Source organism: Bos taurus, chromosome 19 (genome assembly GCF_002263795.3).
Source record: "Bos taurus isolate L1 Dominette 01449 registration number 42190680 breed Hereford chromosome 19, ARS-UCD2.0, whole genome shotgun sequence".
Classification (NCBI taxonomy): Eukaryota; Metazoa; Chordata; class Mammalia; order Artiodactyla; family Bovidae; genus Bos; species Bos taurus.
The window spans coordinates 48,273,769-48,298,106 of record NC_037346.1 but is presented as its reverse complement, the minus strand read 5'-3'; the positions used below and the strand labels follow the sequence as shown (position 1 = coordinate 48,298,106).

At 52.2% G+C, this 24,338-nt stretch overlaps 1 protein-coding gene and 1 long non-coding RNA gene across 3 annotated transcripts in view; one reads left to right on the top strand and one right to left on the bottom strand.

Annotated features, from left to right (window-relative positions):
* The window catches only part of ERN1 (endoplasmic reticulum to nucleus signaling 1), an 82,336-nt gene that overhangs the window by 52,688 nt on the left and 5,310 nt on the right, over nt 1–24,338 (top strand). For both annotated transcript variants that reach the window (XM_024980955.2, XM_024980954.2), the window contains 15 exons: nt 787–888; nt 2,120–2,381; nt 3,885–3,963; nt 5,182–5,347; nt 9,066–9,184; nt 11,538–11,729; nt 13,439–13,706; nt 14,493–14,583; nt 14,848–15,037; nt 16,010–16,109; nt 16,332–16,531; nt 20,018–20,165; nt 21,834–21,961; nt 23,364–23,487; nt 23,922–23,989. In XM_024980955.2, the coding sequence (XP_024836723.1) occupies nt 787–888; nt 2,120–2,381; nt 3,885–3,963; nt 5,182–5,347; nt 9,066–9,184; nt 11,538–11,729; nt 13,439–13,706; nt 14,493–14,583; nt 14,848–15,037; nt 16,010–16,109; nt 16,332–16,531; nt 20,018–20,165; nt 21,834–21,961; nt 23,364–23,487; nt 23,922–23,989 (2,237 nt within the window). The remainder of the gene's footprint in view (nt 1–786; nt 889–2,119; nt 2,382–3,884; nt 3,964–5,181; nt 5,348–9,065; nt 9,185–11,537; nt 11,730–13,438; nt 13,707–14,492; nt 14,584–14,847; nt 15,038–16,009; nt 16,110–16,331; nt 16,532–20,017; nt 20,166–21,833; nt 21,962–23,363; nt 23,488–23,921; nt 23,990–24,338) is intronic.
* Nucleotides 16,525–20,025, bottom strand: LOC132343100 (uncharacterized). The gene is made up of 3 exons (XR_009491778.1): nt 19,729–20,025; nt 19,227–19,310; nt 16,525–18,293 (listed from the first exon to the last, which is right to left on the bottom strand). It is a non-coding gene; the product is annotated as an uncharacterized lncRNA (long non-coding RNA).

Below are 24,338 nucleotides of genomic sequence, written 5' to 3'. Positions count from 1 at the left end.
TGCATTAGCAGGCAGATTCTTAACCACTGGACCACCTTCGAAGTCCTGCCCAAGGCCATTTTTTATGTTGAGAGTCTTTTCCAGCTGGAGCATCAGTCCTGGACCCTCTACATTTCCTCTACCTTCAACTTGAAAACAGAGTGGTTTCCTCTTTAGCTTATTGGCCTTGTGTCCTACCACGTGCAGTTAAGAGAAACCATTGGCGTGTTCTGCATTCTGCCTGGAAATCTCCTTAGTCAGAGCCACAAGTTCATTAGTTGCTTAAATCTTTCTATTTTTCAAGGTACAGCAAGATGTGGTCTTAACTAATAACTGTGTCACCACCACCTAACCTGGGTCATCGTTTTCAGCTTCCGTCAGCTGTTCCCTTTCCAGCTTCCGTCTGCCTCCCAGTCCCAAAGTCAGTGCCACATGTTTTATGGTTCTATTATGGCACCATCCCACACCTAGGTACCGATTTCTAATGTCCACTCTCGATTGCTGTATAGTAAACCACTCAAAAACTTAAGTGGCTTAGAACAACACCAGGACATTGCTCATGACTCGGGAGCCTTGAGTTCAAGGACACAGCATGGGCGGCCTGTCTGCTCCACAGGCTGTGGGCCGGGTTCGCGCATGCATTTGGGACTCCAGTCCTCCTCCCCGTGGCCCCTCTCTCCCTACATGGATGGCCTGGACTTTCCCGCGTGCCGTTTAGGGAGGATTCGTCTGCTGTAACTTAGGTGAGGTCAGCACCTCCGCTGGTGCGTGGCCCCTCCAGGTAACAGGCTGCTGTGTCCCACTCAGAGTACACCATCACCATGTACGACACCAAGACCCGCGAGCTGCGCTGGAACGCCACCTACTTCGACTACGCGGCCGCGCTGCCCGAGGACGGTGGGGACTACAGTGAGTAGACCCGCCTCCCTGGCACGGCGAGGTCAGGCGGGCACCTAGGGCCTGTGGGGAACGAGGGTTCCAGAAAACCGAATTTCCTTTTAAGACCTTCTTGGTCACCAGATTTTGGACTTTCTGTGGACTTGTAGTAGATACTTAAACAGTCAATGGGGTTTTGTTTGTTTGTTTTTGTGTGTGTGGCTGTACCACGTGGCTTGCAGGATCTTAGTTCCCCGACCAAGGATCAAACCCAGGCCCCCTGCAGTGAAAGTGTGGAGTTCTAGCTACTGGACCGCCAGGGAATTCCCTTTTATTTATCCATTTTGTAACAGCCAGTGTTGAAAGCAGGGGCCTGGGCGAGAAGTATGGAGGGAACCCAGGTAAAACAGTGGTAAGTTTACCCCGAGAGGAGGGAGGACACACTTCATGGGGTCCCTCTATGTCACAGGAGTTGACTACAAGCCCGTGGGAAGCAGAATTAAATGTCAGTTTGATATGAACAACCGCCTCCATAACTGTGGCTCATTCCCAAGTTATTTCTCTAGGAAACATTCCCCCAACTCAGATGAAAACTAAAAGCCGATTTTGCCACCTTAACACCGGTACCTGGAAGTCTGACAGATGTCCTCTGGGGTCTCATGCGGGCAGTGTCAGTGGTCAGCCCTGACTGTCCAGCTTGATTGGTAGCTTTGAAAGGATGGCTGTAAAATGCCACGTTCACAGGATCTCCTCTGGTTCCCTTCTCTGCGCTATTTACTACCACTCATTGTGTGTGTGTTATGTCAGTCACTCCGTCATGTCCAACCCTTGCAACCCCATGGACTGTCAGGCTTCTCTGTTCATGGAGTTCTCCAGGCAAGAATACTAGAGTGGGTTGCCATTCCCTTCTCCAGGGGATTTTCCTGACCCAGGCATGGAACCTCCGTCTCCTGCACTGCAGAGAGATTCTTTACCATCTGAGCCACCAGGGAACGCCACTAATTGACTTGAATTACCAAGTGAAAAAAGAACACCGCCAAGTGAGAGGGTGACCCTGTTTCCCGTTTATAAACCAGGCAGCTCTCGCTGTCATAGAGCCTAAGCAGATTCATTGAAAGCCAGTAGAGTTGTTGGGAGGCATTCTGAGAACACTCCAGAAGGCCTGTTTCCTCTGGTCAGGTGACTGCAGCTTGGCAAGAGCACGGAGGATGTGGTTGCAAGCTGAGGTGAGACTTGACGTGCTGTGTTTATCTGATCCATACAGAGATGTCCCATTTTGTGTCCAATGGCGATGGGCTGGTGGTGACGGTGGACAGCGAGTCTGGGGACGTCCTGTGGATCCAAAACTATGCTTCCCCCGTGGTGGCCTTTTACATCTGGCAGCGCGAGGGCCTGCGGAAGGTGATGCACATCAACGTCGCCGTGGAGACCCTGCGCTACCTGACCTTCATGTCGGGGGAGGTGGGGCGCATCACCAAGTGGAAGTACCCATTCCCCAAGGAGACGGAGGCCAAGAGCAAGCTGACGTGAGTCCAGGACTCGGGGCGGAGAGGGGGAACCCATGTCCCTGGCGTTCTGGCCTTGCAGCGGTGTGCTGTACCAGGCACTGGGCGCCAGGGCGTGGACAGACACTCCTGAAGCCATGAGAAATACAAACAGCCAAGGACAGCTTGTTCAGAAACCTCAGAATCTTAAGAAGGGGGCACCCCTGGATGCTTCCGATTCTCAAATATTAAATAAACTGAAATTATGGGTGCTTAGTCACTCAGTCCCGTCCAACTCTTTGCGACCCCATGGCCTGTAGCCCACCAGCTTCCTCTGTGCATGGGATTTCCTGGGCAGGAATACTGGAGTGGGTTGCCATTTCCTTCTACAGGGGGTCTTCCCAACCGAGGGATCGAACCTGCATCTCCTGTAACTCCTTCATTGCAAGCAGATTCTTTACCCGCTGAGCCACTGGGGAAGCCAAAATTATGGAAGGATATAGGAAAGAGACTGCCAGTATAACTGCAGTACAATTAAATCTATCTCTAGTGGTGGGAATATGGGAGAGGTTATTTATTTTTTAGCTTTCTGTATTTTCCAAAAATTTTTTGTAAGTTGTGTTTGCTTTAAAAATCAGGAAAAACATATTAGGGTATGTGTGTGTCTAAGACTCAGGCCCGTTTCTCCACCCCTGCCTGTGAACAGCCTGTAACCCGGTCACTTAGCCTTGCTGAGCCTCAGTTTCCTATTTTGCCGAGCCGTGGAGAAGATCAGTGAGCATGAAATGTTCTCTGAATTCATAGCACTGTTCAGATAAGATGTTTGTTGAGAGAGGTTTAGAGAATTTAGTGGGTGACCCACCCCCTGGCCCAAGACTGGCTCTTGATAGTAACCCTGTTTAGCAGGGTCTGGACGTGCAGCCTCGTGTTTTCACACTCATGATGACCACAGACAAAAGCCAGGTCCCCTCACCGCCTCAGTGCCCCTGACAGGGACAGACCACCCACCAGAAGTCTCACCCAGTTGGAATCTCCTGTGCACCCCCTTTGCTTCAGGCATTCAGATAAGACTTTTCTCCAAGCTTCTGTAGAACCTCTAGAATCTTTAGGCGTCCACAAGCCATCATGGTGAGGATTCTGGTGGCCCATCAGTCATCAAAGCATGCTGGCCGGGCCATCTTAGAGGCTGTGGGGTGGCTGCATGCGTTCCAGCCTTCAGTCTCTCCCATGTGATCACTGCTCAGGGTCCCTTCTGAGGATAGAAGCGGGAATGGGCCGGTGAAGACCCGCCACCTGCAAATGAGGACACCCGGGCTGCAGGCAGGTGGCCCGTCAAAGGCATCAGTGACATCAGGGCTCATGGTCCCGCTCTCCTCGGCCCAGGGCAGTCCCCTTGCCTCTCACCCTCTCCACGCTTAGAGATCGGGGGTTCATGTGCTTCTTCCTGGGGATGATAGTCAGGGCTGTGACTCTCTCCAGAAAGCCCCCTTTTGTGGGTCCAGAGATTAAATGACAGTGGACGGCATGTGTCTGTTTGTCTCCTAGGCCCACCCTGTATGTGGGGAAATACTCCACCAGCCTCTATGCTTCCCCCTCGATGGTGCATGAGGGTGTCGCCGTTGTGGTAAGTCCACTCTGGGGCTGGCGGGTGGGACTCACGGAGGTACCCTCAAAGCACTCCTGTCCCATTTCAGCAAAGAACGGCTGAATGATATACCAGCATCCTGTTACGGACACAAGACACACATCCTAAATCCTTGGAGATAATTTGTGCACATACTGCGTTCTACCTCATGAGCAGAGTCTTGTGACTAAGGCAGCCTCCTGGGCCTGAGAAGCCCCGGTTGCTCCCCTTGGCTTTTGGATTCAAGTCTAGACTCCCCAGCTGGGGTTCAGGTCCCCGCAGGCCAGCCCCGCGGTGCCCACCCACCCCACAGCTGGTGTCACTGTGGGCTGCACTGTCCCTCTCCTCCTTGAGTGCCCAGAGTTTCCTGTCCGTCTTTCTCAGCCCTTGTTCAGGCTGCGCCTCACACTTGGATTGTACTCCTGTCTTCCCTTTTCCTCCTCAAATCCTGGGCATCCTTTGGTGACTGGTCCAGCCTCCTCCAGCCTTGCCAGGTCGCCTCAAGCGCCCCGTCTCTGAGAGTCTGAGGCATCACTGTCCAGGCTGCTGTTTTGGTCCTTACGGTGTTTGAGCTGTTTGGTTGGCATCTCCTATCTTCCCAGTGAGTCTGTCAGCTGCTCAGGGCAGGGCCTGCCAGGGTCCAGTGGTGCCCGAGCCAGCACTGGGCTCGCAGCTGGAACATTCGAACCCCAGTCACTTGTACCATCTGTGAATTCCATCACTTATATCTGCTTCTCACAGTAGCCTCGTGGAATTCCACGCACACCCTTCCTGTTTCCCTGTTCCCAGATTTAAAGAGATGTCCACATTTCAAGCGACGTCCAAGGAACTTCCCTGGCGTCCCAGTGGTTAAGACTCCACACTTCCCCTGCAGGGGAACAGGTTTGATCCCTGGCCCAGGAACTAAGATCCCACATGCCGCACAGTGTGGCATAAATAAGTAAATAAATAAAAAGACAGCCAAATTTTAAAAGACATCAGGGCAGCGTTGTCACATCCTGGGGGAAGGGCTGCTCCTGCCCCATCTTGGGGCCTTTGAGTCCCGCTCTGCTTCCCAGAGTTGGTGATGGACAGGGAAGCCTGGCGTGCTGCAGTCCATGGGGTCACAAAGTCGGATACGACTGAGCGGCTGAACTGAACTGCCTTCCCAACCAGCCCTGCACAGGGATACTGCTGTCCCACCGGCCACCCCAGCCTCACTCCGGTCTGTCTTCACAGCCCCGGGGCAGCACCCTTCCTTTGCTGGAAGGCCCCCAGACCGACGGTGTCACCATCGGGGACAAAGGGGAGTGTGTGATCACGCCCAGCACGGACCTGAAGTTCGACCCAGGACTCAAAGGCAAGAGCAAGCTCAACTACCTGCGGAACTACTGGCTGCTCATCGGTGAGTCAGCTCCTCGGGCGCCGGCGACGGCCTGCTGCCCCCTTGTGGCCGAGAGACGACATTACCAGTCACGGCCCTCAGCTCTGTGCTCGGAGACTGTCCACGTTGGTTTTTCAGACCGTAGACTGTTTTACCCCCAAGGAAAACAAAACAGGCTAGCTGTATTACCAAGTCAGTTCTCAGAAATCATTTGACTAATGTTCCTAAACTCCAGTACTAAATATTGCAAGCTCTGTGCAGTGATCTGACACGTGTTAGATGTCTGTGCCAAGCACTTTCGAATATTTCCTTATTTCCCACAAATGACCCCTTTGCAAGGTCGGCACCCTTGTTATATCCAGTTAAGAGTTAAGGAAGCAGGCATCCTCTGTGGAAGAATTCACTTGGGAGTTGGTGTGGGCGAGCAGGGGGGCTTGGAGAGGACAGAGTTGAAGACCCAGGAGGGCCTAAGGGTGGAAAAGAGTCAGAGGCTGGACTGAGGTCCAGGAGCCGCAGCAGGCAGAAGTCCCGGGGGTGTGTGCGATGGTCCCTTTCCCCTTCTCTTCCATTTCTGCTGCCATCCCTGCTGGCCCCCAGGCTGGAGGCCCCTGTGAGTCAGTGTGACCGAGGGAGGCAGAGGTGACAGGAGCTGTTGGCGAGCATCCCAAGTAATTAGAGCAAGACGGAGTTTTCTTAATCAGATTTGCCCTTCCTGTGTGGCGTCTACTCCCCGATTCTGCCGTCTCCAAGCCCCAGAGCGGGTGCAGTACAGGGGCTGATGAACTTTCTCCCCATCATTCTCTCCCAGTGCTCGTGCAGACAGGGGCCAGGGCAGAGAGAGGTCAGACCTGGGGCACCGGGAAAGGGAGGTGGAGCTGCCTAGGAGCCTGCAGACCTGGGAGGCAGCCAGGCGGTGGCATCTGGATGGGGGATTACTCTAGTTACTTGGGACGCTCGCCAGAGACACAGCTTCTGTCACCTCTGCCTTCATCGGTCACACTCACTGCCTTTGGGTGTCATCTCTCCCTTTACACACCAAGGGGGCGCGTAACTGGGCATCACAGAGAGGAAGCTAGATGTCCTGGAGCCCCATGGGTCCCTTTGCCGTCGTCCAGGCCTTGTTGTTCCTTGTTCATCCTGACTCTTTGTTCCATTCTTCTTCTGGTTATTACTTTTACCAAATAATGGGCATCAGATCAGATCAGATAAGTCACTCAGTCGTGTCCGACTCTCTGTGACCCCATGAATCGCAGCACGCCAGGCCTCCCTGTCCATCACCAACTCCCGGAGTTCACTCAGACTCACGTCCATCGAGTCAGTGATGCCATCCAGCCATCTCATCCTCTGTCGTCCCCTTCTCCTCCTGCCCCCAATCCCTCCCAGCATCAGAGTCTTTTCCAATGAGTCAACTCTTCGCATGAGGTGGCCAAAGTACTGGAGTTTCAGCTTTAGCATCATTCCTTCCAAAGAAATCCCAGGGCTGATCTCCTGCAGAATGGACTGGTTGGATCTCCTTGCAGTCCAAGGGACTCTCAAGAGTCTTCTCCAACACCACAGTTCAAAAGCATCAATTCTTCGGCTCTCAGCTTCTTCACAGTCCAGCTCTCACATCTATACATGACCACGGGAAAAACCATAGCCTTGACTAGACGAACCTTTGTTGGCAAAGTAATGTCTCTGCTTTTGAATATGCTGTCTAGGTTGGTCATAACTTTCCTTCCAAGGAGTCAGCGTCTTTTAATTTCATGGCTGCAGTCACCATCTGTAGTGATTTTGGAGCCCAGAAAAATAAAGTCTGACACTGTTTCCACTGTTTCCCCATCTATTTCCCATGAAGTGGTGGGACCGGATGCCATGATCTTCGTTTTCTGAATGTTGAGCTTTAAGCCAACTTTTTCACTCTCCACTTTCACTTTCATCAAGAGGCTTTTGAGTTCCTCTTCACTTTCTGCCATAAGGGTGGTGTCATCTGCATATCTGAGGTTATTGATATTTCTCCTGGCAATCTTGATTCCAGTTTGTGTTTCTTCCAGTCCAGCGTATAGGAGATAACAAAATAATTCTACCCCTTTTCTGAACAGATGTATTTGAAAGCGTGTTGTGAATGGGCCCAAAGCAGAGGAAAAAAAGAACTGATGGGCAGAGGCCATTAAGATCACGGGGCCACTTGGTTTTATATAGCAGTTACGGGTTGCATTGACTGTCTACCAGTGGTTAAGAATGAAAAAATTACTGGAAACTGGGCTTCCCTGTGGGTCCAATGGTTGAGAATCCACCTGCTAATGCAGGGGATGTGGGTTCGATCCCTGTCCCAGGAAGATCCCACCTACCTTGGGACCACTAAAGCCCTGCACAACTGCTAGGGCCCGTGCGCTTAGAGCCCGTGCTCTGCAACGCAAGAACCCATCCCAGAGAGAAGCCCACGCGCTGCTAGGGCCCGTGCGCTTAGAGCCCGTGCTCTGCAACGCAAGAACCCATCCCAGAGAGAAGCCCACGCGCTGCCTCTGTTCCCCACAACCAGAGAAAGCCCAAGTATAGCAACAAAGACCAGCCCAGCCAAAGATAAAATTAAAAAAAAAAAGGTTACTGGAAACTGAGGAAATATATACATGAGACCATGAAAGATCCAGAAAAAAGTCTTTGTGGCTCTTTTGGAAAACCAGACGACCAGGGCCTTTTTGCACAGAAATATTTCAGGATCTCACGGTCACGTTTGTAGCACAGCAGGTTCAGAGTGCCCTTCGTGATGCTGCTAAAGACTCCGCTAGGGGAAGGCCTGTTTATAAGGACTGTGGGCGGAAGAGGGGATTCGGGCTCATCACAGTGTTCTGGGAGGTGCCCAGCCAAGGGGCAGGGCTTGAAACCATGAGAGCAGCAGGCAGAGCGCCACAGCACAGGGTGGCATGTGGAGGGGCAATCTCACTCCTCTTAGCTTGAGGGTCTCCTGTTCCCGAGCCTCAGAGGTACCTGGAGACACTCCCGGGTTCCCTGGGCCCCACGGGCAAGTGTGAGTCAGAGGTCTGAAGCAGGCAACCAGTTCAGGAAATCCTGCCATCTCAGTGTTCCTTGAAAGATGAGGGGAACTTGATGGTGGCTCAAAACAAACCTAGGCTTCCCTTAGTGAGCAGTGTTGACGCTGTAGGTAGAGAACTGACCTAGAGAGAAAGTTCAAGGGGATTTCTCCAGATGAGCAGTATACAAAGCTCAGACTAGTTCTTGGGGGTTTCCCTGGGGGCTCAGATGGTAAAGAATCCACCTACAATGCAGGAGACCCGAGTTCGATCCTTGGGTCAGGAAGATCCCCTGGAGAAGGGAATGGCAATCCACTCCAGTATTCTTGCCTGGAGAATCCCATGGACAGAGGAGCCTGGCGGGCTGTAGTCCATGGGATTATAAAGAGTTGGACATGACTGAGCACACACACACACACACACACGCATGTGCACACTTGTGCCTTGCTCTGAATGTGTCCTGGACATCCCAGTCCTTCTCATGACAGGGCCACGTCTTTGCTTCTTATTGTGAGATTCAGAATACTGCATTCATGGCCTTCGAAGGTAAAAGCTCTGTCTTGGTGGAGTTCCTCCAGTCCCCAGCTCTCACTTTCTCTCCCTTTACACACGTGAGCACTTGCATCGCAGGCCCCTCTCTGGGTGGTGACTGATGTCTCAGCTGAGCGTCAAGTGCGACCACCGCATGGGGAAACCATTCTCATTAGAGGCCATGCTTCCTCTCGCAGGACACCACGAAACCCCACTGTCCGCGTCCACCAAGATGCTGGAGCGCTTCCCCAACAACCTGCCCAAACACCGGGAGAATGTGATTCCCGCCGACTCGGAGAAGAAGAGCTTTGAGGAGGTGAGTGGGGACATGGACAGTCAGGCACCGGCCCCGAGTCAGAGGCTGGGCGATAAGGCATTTGTCCTGCCTTTACGGCCTGCAGTCCACTCAGGGGGGGCAGGGCTGCAGGAGAATCCACAGCAGACAAAGTGCTGAGGGCTGACGGCAGGGAGGGGGCCTGTGGGAGAGGCGGTGGGCGTGCTGGAGGGACGCAGGCAGAGGTGCAGGCCCGGAGCAGGAACCCTGTGCGTCCATCTCTGGGGCTGAGGAGGCAGCCTGACGGGATTGTGGGATGCCCGGCGGGGAGCCGTGGGCGACATGGTCAGGTGACTGCACAGGAGCCATGTTCCAGGCCCAGAAGTGAGGGGAGAGCTGGCAGAGAGAGCAGGTGGGAGACTGAGGTGCTCTCCAGACAGGACTGGCCTGCTCTGGCCGCTCGGTCTGGCGGGGACCCAGGGCGCCTGGGTGGGTGTGGGGCACTCGGGAAGCCCACCCGACTCGGCCCAGGTTGCCCTCCTGAGCCCGGGGAAATGAAGCCCGCTCTCAGTGTCTCAGCCGGAAGCAGATGACCACCCAAACTAGGATGATTCAAGGGAGGTTTCCTTCACACCATGGGCAGTTCTAGGGTGCTCGGAGCATACTTGAGCCTGAAGCCGGTGGGGAGGGAGTGGAGCCTGGAGCTCCAGCGAAGACACTCGGCAGCCCCACAGAACTCCAGCCCTGTCTCATCTGCTGGTGGAAGCCAGGGGGCGGGGAGACCATCGCTCCACCCATGTGCGCAGCCTCTGGGGCACAGAGCAGGTGTGGAGGCTGCAGGAGGGTGGGAGTTGGGGGTCGGGGTCCAGAGGCCGTTCGGGCTTGGAGGATACTGCAGCCCTACTGGTGGGGGTCCTGTGACTGAGAAGGGCCTGTGGGCAGGGCCAGAGAAAGAGGGGAGTAACTGGCTGATGTGGGGGGAGGGCTGTGATCATATCAAATTCACGTTAGAGATTTAAATTTTTATCCAGAGGGAAACGAAAAGAAAATCACGTGGACGTTTAAGATTCTGGGACATGCTGAGTTGTCCCTTGTCTCTGGAGGCAGCCAGGTTGGAGAGGGATCAGGGCCCTAAAATCTGGATCTGATTTTGATCTGAGTAAAGCCCAGCATATTTGTTATTAAACACCTAGAAAACAAAAGTTTAAAAAGAAAATTAAACAATACCCTTAATCTAACACCCAGAGATGGTTGTCATGGAAATTTTCCTATATAATCGTTCCATCTTGAGCAAAGAGTCCTTTGAAAGTCCGTTAAAATACTCTGGCATGCATTTGTCTGGTATTAAGACTAACTTTTTAAAACAAATGCACTTGAGCAAATATAACCAAATGAGTGGTGTTGTCTCTGGTCACATGGTCAGCAAACATTCCTCAGCTGCCACCAGCCAGGCCACCCGCACACCCCCCACAGGCAGCGGAGGGCCCGAGGGAAGGGGAGGGAGGCGTGAGTGCATGGGGGTGCCAAGGAGGCTGTGTGTCCATCTCATCCAGCAAATAATTGAAGCACGACTGGAAAACTAGATGTTCCAGAACAAATCAATGCATTTTTTTAGAAGTCCTAGAGTTTCTGAAGAGTTTGAGCAAAAACTCCACTTTATCTGAGTTAATTTGGGGCTTAACAAAGGACCCTAATGCTTTTTAAAAACTTTGAAATATAGTGGACTGTTTGAATAAATGGTTTTGTGCTTGGAGTCGCACTGAAAGTTTACAAGCAACGTTGGAAAGCTGCTTTATTACTTCCTAGATGGTGTGATTGTGTGTTTTCCTTTTTAATGTGAAATGCTGTTACCAAGTGGACCACCAGCTTTCTACCAGGCTTGTCACCCATGATTTCAGAGTTTCCCCAAACAGCAAATCTACTGTCCAAGGAGGGTTTTGCCTTTAATAAGGATTTTCGAAAGAATATTGCATGTGAAGGCACTTTCAAAAGTATTTCTCTAAAAACCGTTTTTTTGAGTAATGATTCCATCACTGCAATAGCACATGGCCTCTCAAGGCAGTTGCTTTGAAAAGGGCAACAGTTATCTGGCTTTGTGGTCTTGGGTGGGCCTTAAAAATAATCCAGCATATTTCACAGCATAGTCATTCCTCATAAATAATCATGGCTTCTCTTTTTTTTTTTACCTTTTTATTTTGTATTAGAGTGTAGCTGGTTAACAGTGTTGTGATAGTTTCAGGTGGACAGCAAAAGGACTTAGCCACACATACACATGTATCCATTCTCCCCAAACCCCACTCCCATCTGAGCTGAGTCCTGGCTTCTCCTGATTGTTTGGCTCTTTTATATCTGGCTGGAAATTGAGCAGTGATGTTGCCATGCTCTCCCACACAAGGTCATTGACCTGGTTGACCAGACTTCAGAAAATGCACCTACCACGGTTTCTCCGGACGTGGAAGAGAAGTTCGATCATGCCCCTGCCAAGCCCGAGGCCCCTGTGGACTCCATGCTCAAGGACATGGCCACCATCATCCTGAGCACCTTCCTGCTCATCGGCTGGGTGGCTTTCATCATCACTTACCCCCTGGTAAGGCTCTGCTCCTTCCCGCCCCCCACCCCTGCCCACATGTTTCTGAACCTTTGCCTGTCAGTGAGGTCCAGACAAAGGCAACAAACAAGCAAATATGCTTCTATTCCCACTTAAGAGTCAATATTGGCTTACCTTCAAAAACATTGTAATCAAAGAGATGCTCGCCTCTCAGGAAATTACAGTTTTGTGCTTACAACTTATAGTTTGACTGTAAACACTGATTTGGAAACCTTGCTTGCCAATCATTTTAAATACTTAACTATATTTTCTTTTTTAAGACTACACATGGGAATTCCCTGGCAGTCCAGTGGTTAAGCCTCTGCTCTCTTACTGCCCAGAGCCTGGGTTCCATCTCTGGTCAGGGAACTAAGATCCCACAAGCCAAGGGGCATGGTCTGTCCATAGGATTTCCCAGACAAGAATATTGGAATGGGTTGCCATTTCCTTTTCCGGGGATCTTCCTAGCCCAGGGATGAAACATGTATCTCTTGGGTCTTCTGCTTTGGTAGGTGGATTCTTTACCGTTAGCACCACCAGGGAAACCCTATTTATCCCCTAACCACAAAGAAAGAAACTATGCTCTGGGAAGTTCAGTAACTCTCCCAAGGTAACCCAGCTACTAGATGGAATTTCCAGAATTTCAACGCAAGTTGAAAAAGAGAGAGCGAGCTCTCCAGAAAACTCCCAGGAGAATGTTGGCTACACACCCATCCTTACAGTCACCTTCCCACGCATGGGGACAGTTAATAATCACAGTCGCTGCCACTTCAAACTAGGATGGAATGTGTTGTTCAGACTAAATGAGAGGAGTGTGGGCGTGGGGAAGGCGGCGGGATGAACTGGGAGCCCAACCTCGGCCAGGCTCCCCACGTCTCAGCCCCAGTGTCCTCGCCTCTGCACTGCTGCCGATCTTTGCACGAACCTCCGCCAAGTGCATGGCCATGGTAGACAGCACGGCCAGGTCTTCCCCGTGCCTGCTGTGCTCTCAGACACCTGGTACCCATTCTTCCTGTTTGGTTTCACTCTTGCAACAATCTTCAGGCTTTCATGATTTTAATTCTTTTGGCTACACTCCCAGGTGGCACTAATGGTAAAAAAAACAAAAAACAAAAAAACCCCACCTGCCCATGCAGGAGACATAAGAGACTCAGGTTCAATCCCTGGGTTGGGAAGATCCCCTGGAGGAGGGTACAGCAACCCACTCCAGTATTCTTGCCTAGAGAATCCCATGGACAACAGGCTACAGTCCATGGGGTCGCAGAGAGTCCAACACGACTAAAGCAACTTAGCACGCACCCTAACCAGGGATTGAACCTGCACCCTCGGCAGTGGAAGCTGAGTCCTAACCTCCGGACCACCAGAGAATTCCCCCAGACTTTCATAAAAGTCCCAGAACTGTAGAATTGAACGGAAGCCCCTCCACCTGGCCGAGTCCTCCACTTACATCAGAATCCCTCCTCAGCTGCCGCTGCCAGCCCCTCCAGTCGGGGGAATGGGCTGTCCTAGGAAGTCTGACAGGCAGGAGGACCTCCATCCAGTCCTTGACCCGATTCTGCCCCCTGCTGCCTTCTTACCAGTCGCGTCCCGCCCCCCGGGGTCACGTCCAGTGTCGCCCGCTCCTCTGCCGTAGGCAGCCTGTCCTCCCACGCCCGCCTGTCCGCCGGGGGAGCGGCTACACTGGCCTGGGCGTGTGCTTCTCTTCCCAGAGCATCCACCAGCAGCGACAGCTCCAGCACCAGCAGTTCCAGAAGGAACTGGAGAAGATCCAGCTCCTGCAGCAGCAGCAGCTGCCCTTCCACCCGCCCGGGGACGCGGCACAGGACGCCGAGCTCCAGGACTCATCCGGCCAGTACTCGGAGAGCTCGGCCACCAGCAGCCCCAGCACGTCCCCCCGAGCCTCCAACCACTCGCTCCACTCCACCGGCTGCACCTCCAAGGCTGTCACCAGCCCCTTCCTGGAGCAGGACGATGAGGGTAAAGGGAGCTGCCGTCTTCTGTTTTGTAGAAACACAGCCTGAGGACCACAGAGCCCCCCCGTGCCTCCTGGGGGTCTCCACGGGTTTATGACGTTCCCAAGGGTCTGCTGAGGTCACACCCCTTCCCACCCTCCCCCCAACTTGGGGGCTGAGCTTCTGCCCCATTGCTCAGCCTCTCCCCCTCAGACGGCTTCTTTCCCAGGGGCCACCGTGGCACCCTCCCTCCATCTCACTCTGCTGCGGCTGGAAGTCGCTGCTGACCGAGCTGCCCTGGCGTCTAGGTCTAGAGCATCCCCCAGGCTGGCCAGTGACCACGCATACACGTGCAGCCGTGGAGCCGCTTCCCTCGGGGAGGTGGGCTCAGGCTGGCCGTCGGGGCTGATGTTCTGGGGGGATGGACGCAGGACCAGGGCAGGAGACCCCAGAGTCCTGGGTCTCAGGCTGGAGACTCTACTACTGGTCTCTCTGCTTCACATGCCCCCCGCCCCCGTCACTACCTGAGTGTTTCAGGTACAGACCTTTAGGCTGACCTGTAGAGAAGCCCTGTCTTCACGCTCCCGTCCTTACAGTAATTAATGTAAAGCAGGAACAAAGGGTGGAGACCGAGGGAGGAGGTGGCCCTGGGCAAGCGTGGGGAGCAGACCCAGGGGCTTCTGCTCACCAGGGCCCCAGGGCTGTAAAACCTCTGAATTCTCATCCCTCGATCTGAGATCAGGGAGCTCGCAGCCACTCTGGCCTCAAAGTTCTTTAGGTCACGTCTGTTCTTTTCCCTGTTTTGACTCAGATGAGGAGACCGGCATGGTGATAGTTGGGAAAATCTCCTTCTGTCCAAAGGATGTCCTGGGCCATGGAGCTGAGGGCACGATCGTGTACCGGTGAGTGGCCTGGAAAGCCGCAGACCCCCATGGCCTCACCTGGGAGCTCCCATCAGCTCCCGGGGCACAGGGTGTCATCGCGGTGACCAGACAGAAGAGCTCCCCCTGGGAGGGTAGTGATGGCCACGGGGTCTCTGGGTGGTGGGTCGGGACACCGTGGGCCGTGAGGCTGTGGAGGCAGCCGCTGCTTCGGTGGAAGGAGCCCGGTGGGCCCAGTGTTTGCTGGGCATTTCCTCAGCCCGCTTTCCTCTCCTCGTCCGGCAGGGGCATGTTTGACAATCGTGACGTGGCAGTCAAGAGGATCCTGCCCGAGTGTTTCAGTTTCGCGGACCGTGAGGTCCAGCTGCTGAGAGAGTCGGACGAGCACCCAAACGTGATCCGCTACTTCTGCACTGAGAGGGACCGGCAGTTCCAGTACATCGCCATCGAGCTGTGCGCGGCCACGCTGCAGGAGGTGGGTGCCCCGGTCCCTCTCCCCGCAGCTCTGGCGCGGTTTTAGGGACTAACTGCTGTTTTTGTGTTGTTTTTCATTTACTTTTATTAGCTTGATTAAGGTTACATTAACGTATGTTAATTTTAAATGTACCGTTTGCCCAATGTCGACAAGGGTATGTACGCATTTAGCCATAAGCAGTGGAATATAGCGTGTTTTCATCTCCCCAGCTTTTTTTGTTTAGTTACTTGGCTGCACCAGTTCCTAGTTGCTGTTCCATGTGTTCCATGTGATCTTTAGTTGTGGCATGTGGGATCTAGTTCCCTGACCAGGGATCCAATCCAGGCCCCCTGCACTGGGAGCTTGGAGTCTTAGCCCCTGGACACCCAGGGAAGTCCCCACCCAAACTTTAATTGTGTGGTCCCCTCGGCTGCCTGGGAAAGTCTTTGGTTGCAGGTGGCATCTGTCTCCCTCTTGGTTTCCAGGAAACATGGTTAGTCCTTCGCCTTGTTGCTGGTCAGGGCCGGTGTGGGCTAGGAGGATGCTAGTTGATGACTGGAGTCATTAAGATCATCCATCGAATCCCTTTTGCTCAGTTTCAAGGCTGTAAAACTGTTTGAATATCATTTGGCCTCATCGTAGAGTTTACTGTAGGAGGCAATGAACTTGGGTTTTTTACCCTCTCATCATCTCATAAACTAGTAAACTGGAGCCTTGTTTGCTTGTTTAAGTTAGCCTATAACTTCAGGAGAAAGTCTGCTGGAAAAGATGGAAGTAGAAAACATTGTCAGTAAAAATTCTCATTTCGTTCTTAAAATATGATAAAAGAAAACAAACTGACCCAATACCAGATGTTAATTAAAGCAAAAGCCTTCAGGCAGAGTGTTTCTAAATAAAATTGAATCACTTTTAAAAAGAGAGAGTGAGAGAAGTGTGCTGAGGAGCTGACCCCCAGGGCCCCGTGCGGTGACCCCGCCTTTGTCTCTCTTGCAGTACGTGGAGCAGAAGGATTTCGCCCACCTCGGCCTGGAGCCCATCACCCTGCTGCAACAGACCACCTCGGGCCTGGCCCACCTGCACTCCCTCAACATTGGTGAGAAGCCCCCCCTTGCCGGGCAGGGAGATGACTTGCCCAGGTGGCCTCGCCTCTGTTGAAGCTCTTTGCCGCATGGCTGGGGTCCCAGTGGTCTACAAACCCAAGGACTTTCACATTTGAAGACTAGAAGCTTTAGGGGCAGCAGCGGGTCTCTCGGGAATCTGAGGAGGGCGCATCCCCATGGTGGAAGAAGTGGACTGACCTGGGCTGTTCTGTTAGTTCACAGAGACCTGAAGCCCCACAACATCCTCCTCTCCATGCCCAACGCACACGGCAGGATCAAGGCCATGATCTCCGACTTCGGCCTCTGCAAGAAGCTGGCCGTGGGCAGGCACAGCTTCAGCCGCCGCTCGGGGGTGCCGGGCACCGAAGGTTGGATCGCCCCGGAGATGCTGAGCGAAGACTGCAAGGAGAACCCCGTGAGTAAAGGGCACGACTCTGTGAAAACCGCGGAGCCAGCCTCTCATACCTTCGGGAGTCAGAAGCTCCAGTTGCCGACAGGCTGCCGCGCTCACTGCTGGAGAGGGAGGTTTCTTTAGCAAAGAGCTATTCTCCCAGCAGCATGTGCTGCCACCTTAACATTGTCTGCTGGGCCGTGGTCTGTTTTTCTTCCCTTCTACTCTTCCAATCACTTTCCCCCTATTTTGGGAAACTGGGAAATCAGGGCTAGCATAAGGTGAGCAGACTTCCAGTTTTCATTCTTTTTAAAATTTTTGGTTTTCCAGCTTTCTGTTTTGAGAATACAGAGAACTGAGAGCAGTGAGTGCCCCTGTACCTCTACCTCAGTTCAGCATCTGTCAATATTTTTCACTTTCTCTCTGTCCCTGAAACTACTTGCATGTGAGTGGCAGGCCTCCCAGCCCTTTACCCTTTAATGCTTTGGCACTTGTGTCCCAAAGACAAGTACGTTCTACCTCCTAACCACCTCACCATGATTACACCTCAGCCGCTAATACTGTTTCCACGATGCCTAGTATTCAATCCATATTCCAGTTTCCCTAGTTGTTCCCCAGAGGTCTGTTACAGAGCTGCGTTTTGTCAACCAGGACCCGACCAAGTGTGTTTGTTGCATGGCATTTGAACAGTTCCTCAACCAGGGGTCAGACCCTGGCCCCCTACATTGGGAGTGTGGGGTCTTAACCACTGGACCACCAGGGAAGTCCCTGATTTTCTCTCCTTTAATTGACACGGTTCTCCCACCTTTTCTGCCCCATGACAGTGGCTCTCTGAGGAGTCCAGATGCTTCTCTGTAGAACGCCCCACTCAGGATTCACTCACCCATTTCCTCTTGGTGATGTTGAATTTGCCCATCTATTCCTTATATTTCTTGTGAACTAGAAGTAGGTCTAAAGGTTCAGTTGGATTCAAATTAAGTGTTTTGGACAAGAACAGCCACACTCAGGTTGTACCATTACTATTACTGTACCCCTGCTGGTGATGCCGAGTTGGCCCACCTGGCACAGGTGTTTAACAGCGGCATATCCCCTTTGCCAGGACCGTGTGGGGCAACACCCTGGCAGAATGTCAGTATCCTGATACCAACAGTCACTCAGGTAATGATTCAGCATGCGATGGCATCCCTTGCCTGAATCACTCCATTCAGTTAAAATTCTACATTTATTAGCTGACATTTTTCTATGCCCTTTCTATTTTAAGTCACTATGGACTCATGGATTAAAAAAAAAAAATAGTAATATAACCCGGTGTAGTCTTATTTGTTTTTGTTCCTATTCCCTTTTTTTTTTTACAACCTTATAATTTCTGCTTTAATAGCAATCAAGTTTAAAAAAAATGTGCAGTTCAATTTATCCATACCATTCCTTTGTACAAGGCAGATTTCAGGTAAGCATCTAAATGCTTAATGTAGAGGCTAATATTTTCTGGCAGTCCTTGGTTTTTGAAAGTTGAGCTTCATCAGATGTTTCTTAAACGTCTGTGAAAATAGCTCCCATTCCTTTTGATACTCAAATTGTTCCAGATTTGCCCAACCGGAGCCTCTTTGAGCTGGGTTCTTCGTTCTTTTGCTAAGAGCCCAGGTGTGTCTGAGCACCTTGCTTTCTAGCTCACCAAGATCCTGAAGGATTATCCGACACTTCCCTGAGCAGACTTGGATGGGATCAGCCATCCTAAAATAGATAAGATGCAGCAGAGCCATCTTATTTCACGGGACCAGCAGTTGGTCTGTTAATAAAAAAAAGTCAGTTACGATAGAGAATCATAAGAAAATACATATACACTGTAAACATTTAATTTTAAATTTAAGTAACATGGCTCTCTAAGTAAGAGAAATCTTTGCTGTAAAACAAGGTCTTTTTTTGTTGTTTTATTGATTGTTTTGTAAAATTGGGAATGCCTTTTTTTTTTTTAATCTATTTTTTTTAAATTTTATTTTTAACTTTACAATATTGTATTAGTTTTGCCATATATCTTTTTTTGACTTTGGGTCCAACTGAATGGAGTTGCTGATTTCCTCTCTTGCATAAAGCATGCTCACAATGCCTTCTGTGACTTCTGCACTGAGACTCAGTTTTAAACCCCCTGAGTGATTTGAGAGCGGAATCCTAGCCTCGAGCTATTTATGTCCCGTCTAGCTCACAGTTGAGTCTCCCACATCTAATCCCACAGCAATTTTTGTAGTAACTTTCTCATATCAAGTCTTACCAAAGACTCAACTTACCTCAGACTTGGCAGCATGTGTATTTTATCAGCTTACAGAGGACTTAAACTACAAGGACCAGAGGCAGAAATGAGTTTGGGAAAGAGCATAACTGAGCCTAGAGGTGAGCTCTGGAGTTTGGAGGCAGAGGGGCCAGCATGCAGGACAGGAGCCCCCGGGGCAGCATCGGGGTGGGATGCTGGGGACACCGGCCGCACAGGCTGCGGAAAACGGAGCGCCGGCCGTTCCCCGAGGAGGCGGGAAGTGGCAGGTGGACTTGTTCCTCCGGTACTGAACCTGTCACCAGGAACGCTCTGACAACAGAGTAATTTACTGGACTTGGCAATAAGACCTGCGTCTTGCCCTGGTTGGTCACTCCCCAGCAGTGACCCTGGGCTTGTCATCAAACCGCTCTGCCTGTGTCTTCGTCTGGGGATGGTGACGTTTGCTCCGCTCACCTCGTGAGGCTCTTGTGAAGGGTGTGTTTTCTCCGGTGAGGAAGGTGACCAGCTCCTGACTCTCTGACTAGAGCCCCACGTCATCTGGTGGAAAATCCAAGTGGTGGGGCCTGGCATGAGGGACCCACACTGTGCTTGGGTTACACCCCAGCGTTATACCCCACGTAGACCAAGCTAGAAGTCACACACACACACCAGTTTCATCCTAGACACGGAATGGTTTCATGGGATAAGTAAGACATGTTAATAGATAACATTAAAGTGAGTGCACTGGAAACTTGTCAAATAATCACTTTCTGGAGCTGTTTTTGAATGAAACACTCTTTTTTTTTTTTTTTTTGGCCTAACCACATAGCACACAGGATCTTAATTCCCTGACCAGGAATCGAACTCATGCTTTTAGCAGTGAGACGCAGAGTCCTAACCTGGACTGCCAGGGAATTCCCACCGAAAGCTGTATTTCATTTATTAACAAAGGTTAAGACCTGTTGTATGCACTTACCTGGGGTACCACAGGGATGCAAAGGCAGCCTGGCCCTCAAGGAGTGACGAGCTGGTTGGGTAAAGAATGACTAGCAGCAAGGACGCAGCTAATCTTCACAGCAGCCCCATGGGCTCATCCTCACTTCATGGTCGTGAATGCTGAGGTGCAGAGTGGCCCGGGGCCTCTTGGCTCCAGAGCCCAGTTCTTCACGCCCAGCACTGCTCCGAGCAGCTGCACCTCTGCTGCTAGGTGAGAATGAGAACTCCCTTACCCTCCGGAGCATCTGACGCCCCTCGTTTCTTTTCAGACCTACACGGTGGACATCTTCTCCGCGGGCTGCGTCTTCTACTACGTGATATCTGAGGGCAGCCACCCCTTTGGCAAGTCCCTGCAACGCCAGGCCAACATCCTCCTGGGTGCCTACAGCCTTGACTGCCTGCACCCAGAGAAGCATGGTGAGTTGGAGCTCGGGGCGGGGGGGTGGGCAGGGCTTGACTGCCTGTACCCCAAGAAGTACACTGAGCAGGTGGCAGAGTCGGGGGCTCGGGAGCAGCCCCTGCGGGCAGGGGTGGTGCTGGCTCTGAGCCCCCAGGGGGCCTTCTTTCCAGCTGCTCGCCCAGTGGGCCTCAGTGAACCAAGGACTCAGTCCAGAGCTGGTGGAGGGCTGGGGGGGGCGTCCTGAAGCCAAGTAACTCCCAGGTTCCTGAGGTCATATGACAGCCTTTGTGACCTGGGCAAGGGCCCTTTGGGGACCTCTGTTTTCCAGGTTGTGACTCCTGAGGGTTAAACAATTTGAGGTACCTTCCTGTCCTGATGTTCGGGGAGATAGAAGGGCCATGCTCCATAAACTGGGCTCTCGTGTGTGGGCTGGCAGTCAGGGGGTCACCCTGGTCTAGGAACAGATGATCTGGGTACTCACTCTCCAGGCATGAGGACAAGCCTTTCTGCCTGACCGAAGGGCTTCCCACATTGTAATTGGCCTGTGACACCTACTCCTGCCTTTTAAAAAGATTTAAACTATCTTACAGTCTTGCTCATGGATTGATTTTCCTTATTCCCTGGAGACAAAACAGATTAGCATAAAAGCTCATAGACCCATTACTCAGTGATGAATGACTGCTATCAGTACCTTCGTACACATTATTCTGATCATCTCTCTAGACACATATTCATATTTTTATAAAAAATGGAGTTTTAAAATAGTACATAGTATCTTGCAGCATGCTCTTTTCTTATTATTGATTTATTTGTGGCTGCACTGGTGGTCTTTGTTGCACGTGGGCTTTCTCTAGTTGTGGTGTACAGGCTTCTCATTGCAGTGGCTTCTCTTGTCGTGGAGCACAGACTCTAGGGCGCAGTGACGCACAGATTTAGTTGCCTTGTGGCATGTAGAATCTTAGTTCCCAAACCAGGAATCAAACCCACGTCCCCTGCATTGGCAGGCGGATTCTCAACCACTGGACCACCAGGGAAAGCGCGCCCGTTTTTAACCTTCATCTTGACTCTCTACCCACGTCCATCCACATTCAGCCAGTGCGTCACCCTGGTGGCCCACAGCCCAGCGTGTGGAGGCAGGACAGGTCACCCAGACTCTGGTAGCAAGTATTTCGGATCACTCCTTTTCATTAACTGCAAATGAGGTCTCTCCTTTTTAGCCGAAGTCTTATGTTACTGGAATGGGTTTCTGTCAGTAGCTATCAGGGCTTCCTTGATAGCTCGGTTGGTAAAGAATCTGCCTGCAATGCAGGAGACCCTGGTTTGATTCCTGGGTTGGGGAGATCTGCTGGAGAAGGGATAGGGTACCCACTCCAGCATCCTTGGGCTTCCCTTGTGGCTCAGCTTGTAAAGAATCTGCCCGCAATGCGGGAGACCTGGGTTCTTTCCCTGGGTTGAGAAGATCCCCTGGAGAAGGGAAAGGCTACCCACTCCAGTATTCTAGCCTGGAGAATTCCATGGACTGTATAGTCCATGGGGTTGCAAGGAGTCGGACACGACTGAGCGATTTTCACTTGTCGGCAGAACCTTGAGTTGCAGGGACGCAGACTGTTAAGGTTTGGGTATTTATTTGCTTGCAGCTTGAGGCTGGTCATAACGAGCTGTGCGTCTGTTTTCCTTCTCTGCAGAGGACGTCATTGCCCGGGAATTAATAGAGAAGATGATCGCCATGGACCCCCAGAAGCGCCCGTCAGCGAAGCATGTGCTGAAACACCCTTTCTTCTGGAGCCTGGAAAAGCAGCTCCAGTTCTTCCAGGTGGAGATGTTTGTTTTCTTCATCAAAAATATTCATTTAACCTTGCCTGTTTCTTTCCAGAAACTACAGCAAAGAACAAAGAATGAAACTAAATGACCCATAATCCCACAACCGAAAGAGAACCACAGTTGGCATCTCAACATATTTTCTTCATACAGGCAGACCTAGGAGATACTGCAGGCTCGGCTCCAGACCCTGGTGATAAACTGAATATTGCAGTAAAGCGAGTCACACTTTGGTTTCCCAGTGCACATAAGTGTTTATGTCTACATCACACTGTAGTCTAAGAATGCAGTGACATTATATCTGAGGGCAGACGTCTTCAAGGGACCTCCGGATTAGCCAGGTCACTTGGCTGATGATAAGATGTAGGGCAGGAATAAAGCTCATGCAAAGGGAACTTCACCGCACCCCAGGTTGAGATGTAGGTTCTTAGTATCTCCGGTCGCATGTCTTGTGAACATACAGGCTTCCGTCCGTATCACAAGCTGTGCCAGCTCTGAGGTTCAGCTCCAAGTGCCCCCGTGTACTCAAGCGCACGCTTAGTTGCTTTGGTCGTGTCTGACTCTGCGACCCTATGACCGAAGCCCACCATGCTCCTCTCTCCATGGGATTCTTTAGGCAAGAATGCTCGAGTGGGTTGCCATGCCCCCCTCCAGGGGATCTTCCCGACCCAGGGATCAAACCCCTGTTTGCTGTGTCTCCTGCGTTGCAGTGGATTATTTACCACTGAGCCACCAGGGAAGCCCCCATGTACCCAAGTTGACCATCAGTTCCCCCCAAGGCTTTCCTTTTGCAACTGCAAGTTAGACAGTCAGCTGGTCTGATTTTATCTTCGTCAAAGATGAAGGCTGTGCTCCCCACAAGGCTGCTCGGTGGACCTGTCTCACTGATGGGGACTCCGAGAGGCCCGTGGTCAGGTGCATCCCCGCAAACACAGAGCAGGATTTGGATCCATAGCTGGGGCCTTTAGACCCGATAACTCTTGTCACTGGCTTTTCTCCTCTGAAAGAAGTCTTGGCTTCCTGTTTTTTTCTAATTGTTTGATTGAAGAATGATAAACCTCCCCTCAACAGTCATGGCTTTGTGTGTGTGGGCACACAGAAGTCACAGCGTGTCAATCCAAGTAACCCTTTCTCTTGGTTCATCAGTGAATACAGATTGCACGCATGGCCCCGTGTGGCACGTAGTATGGTGACAGGCAGGCGAGGTGCTGCACGTCTGTGGACGGCGCGCATCTGTGGTGGAGCCGGGGGGTCTCTCCTCAGCAAGTGGCAGGCGGGGCTGCTCCCGGGGAGCAGGCGGGACCCTCACTGCCCGGCTCAGGCAGGGGTGGCCGAGCCATCCTCGGCCCTCGGCGCCTCCACACTGACCATCCCCTGGTGCCCTGTCTCCCTCTCAGGACGTGAGTGACCGGATAGAGAAAGAGGCCCTGGATGGCCCGATAGTGAAGCAGCTGGAGCGCGGCGGGCGGGCCGTGGTGAAGATGGACTGGCGGGAGAACATCACCGTCCCCCTGCAGACAGGTGACCATGAGGTGCCCCGGGCACCTGTGGGCAGAGGCGATTTCTCGTGAACACTTCTGAGAAGCAGGCATGGGAGCGACAACTCCAGGCCACTTGAGGCTCCAATACCACTTCTGGGGCCGAGGCTTCCTGTGGTCTGGATAGCCGGTCACCCCACTGCTCTCGTGCGTGTCCCCCTTTGTCTCTCAGAGTGACAAGTTTGTGACATGTATGGCGCTCTCAGCGGCTGTCTCTGACCACGGGCGTGACTGGGAGGCAGAATTCAGGCTAACGCTGCCGCCCCACACCGGGTTCAGATTGGGAAAATCTGCGATGAGGATGGAGTTAGGTCATGTTTCTATCCTAAGATTGCTTCATCTCCAGGAGCCCCAGAAACTGTTTTCTTTTGGAATCTGGTGGGTTTGTTACATTGCCTCCCTTCTTTTTTTTTCTAGATCTGCGGAAATTCAGAACCTATAAAGGCAGTTCGGTCCGAGATCTCCTCAGAGCCATGAGGAATAAGGTGAGGGCCGAGGGTGCACAGCGGGGCCGGGCAGGGTGCTGCACAGCCCCCTCCTCGTATCCCTTCCCCATGGGTGCTCTGGCCACCCTGGAGTGAGGAACTCACAGAGGCTAGGCGGCCGTGGCTGCACTGGATACATTAGCAGCTGTTCCTTCCCCTGGATGAGCCTTCTCTTCAGGGATGCTGGGGCAGGGAGCTGTGCTCTGGGAAGTGGGCTCAGTCACCACATCCTTCACTGGCTTGCACGGTGCCTTCTCCCTGCCTGGACAGCACTCGATGAAGTCCCTCTATGGGGGCCCTTTCTGCACCTGACTGCCCCTCCCTGCTCTCCCCGCACCAGCCTCAAAGA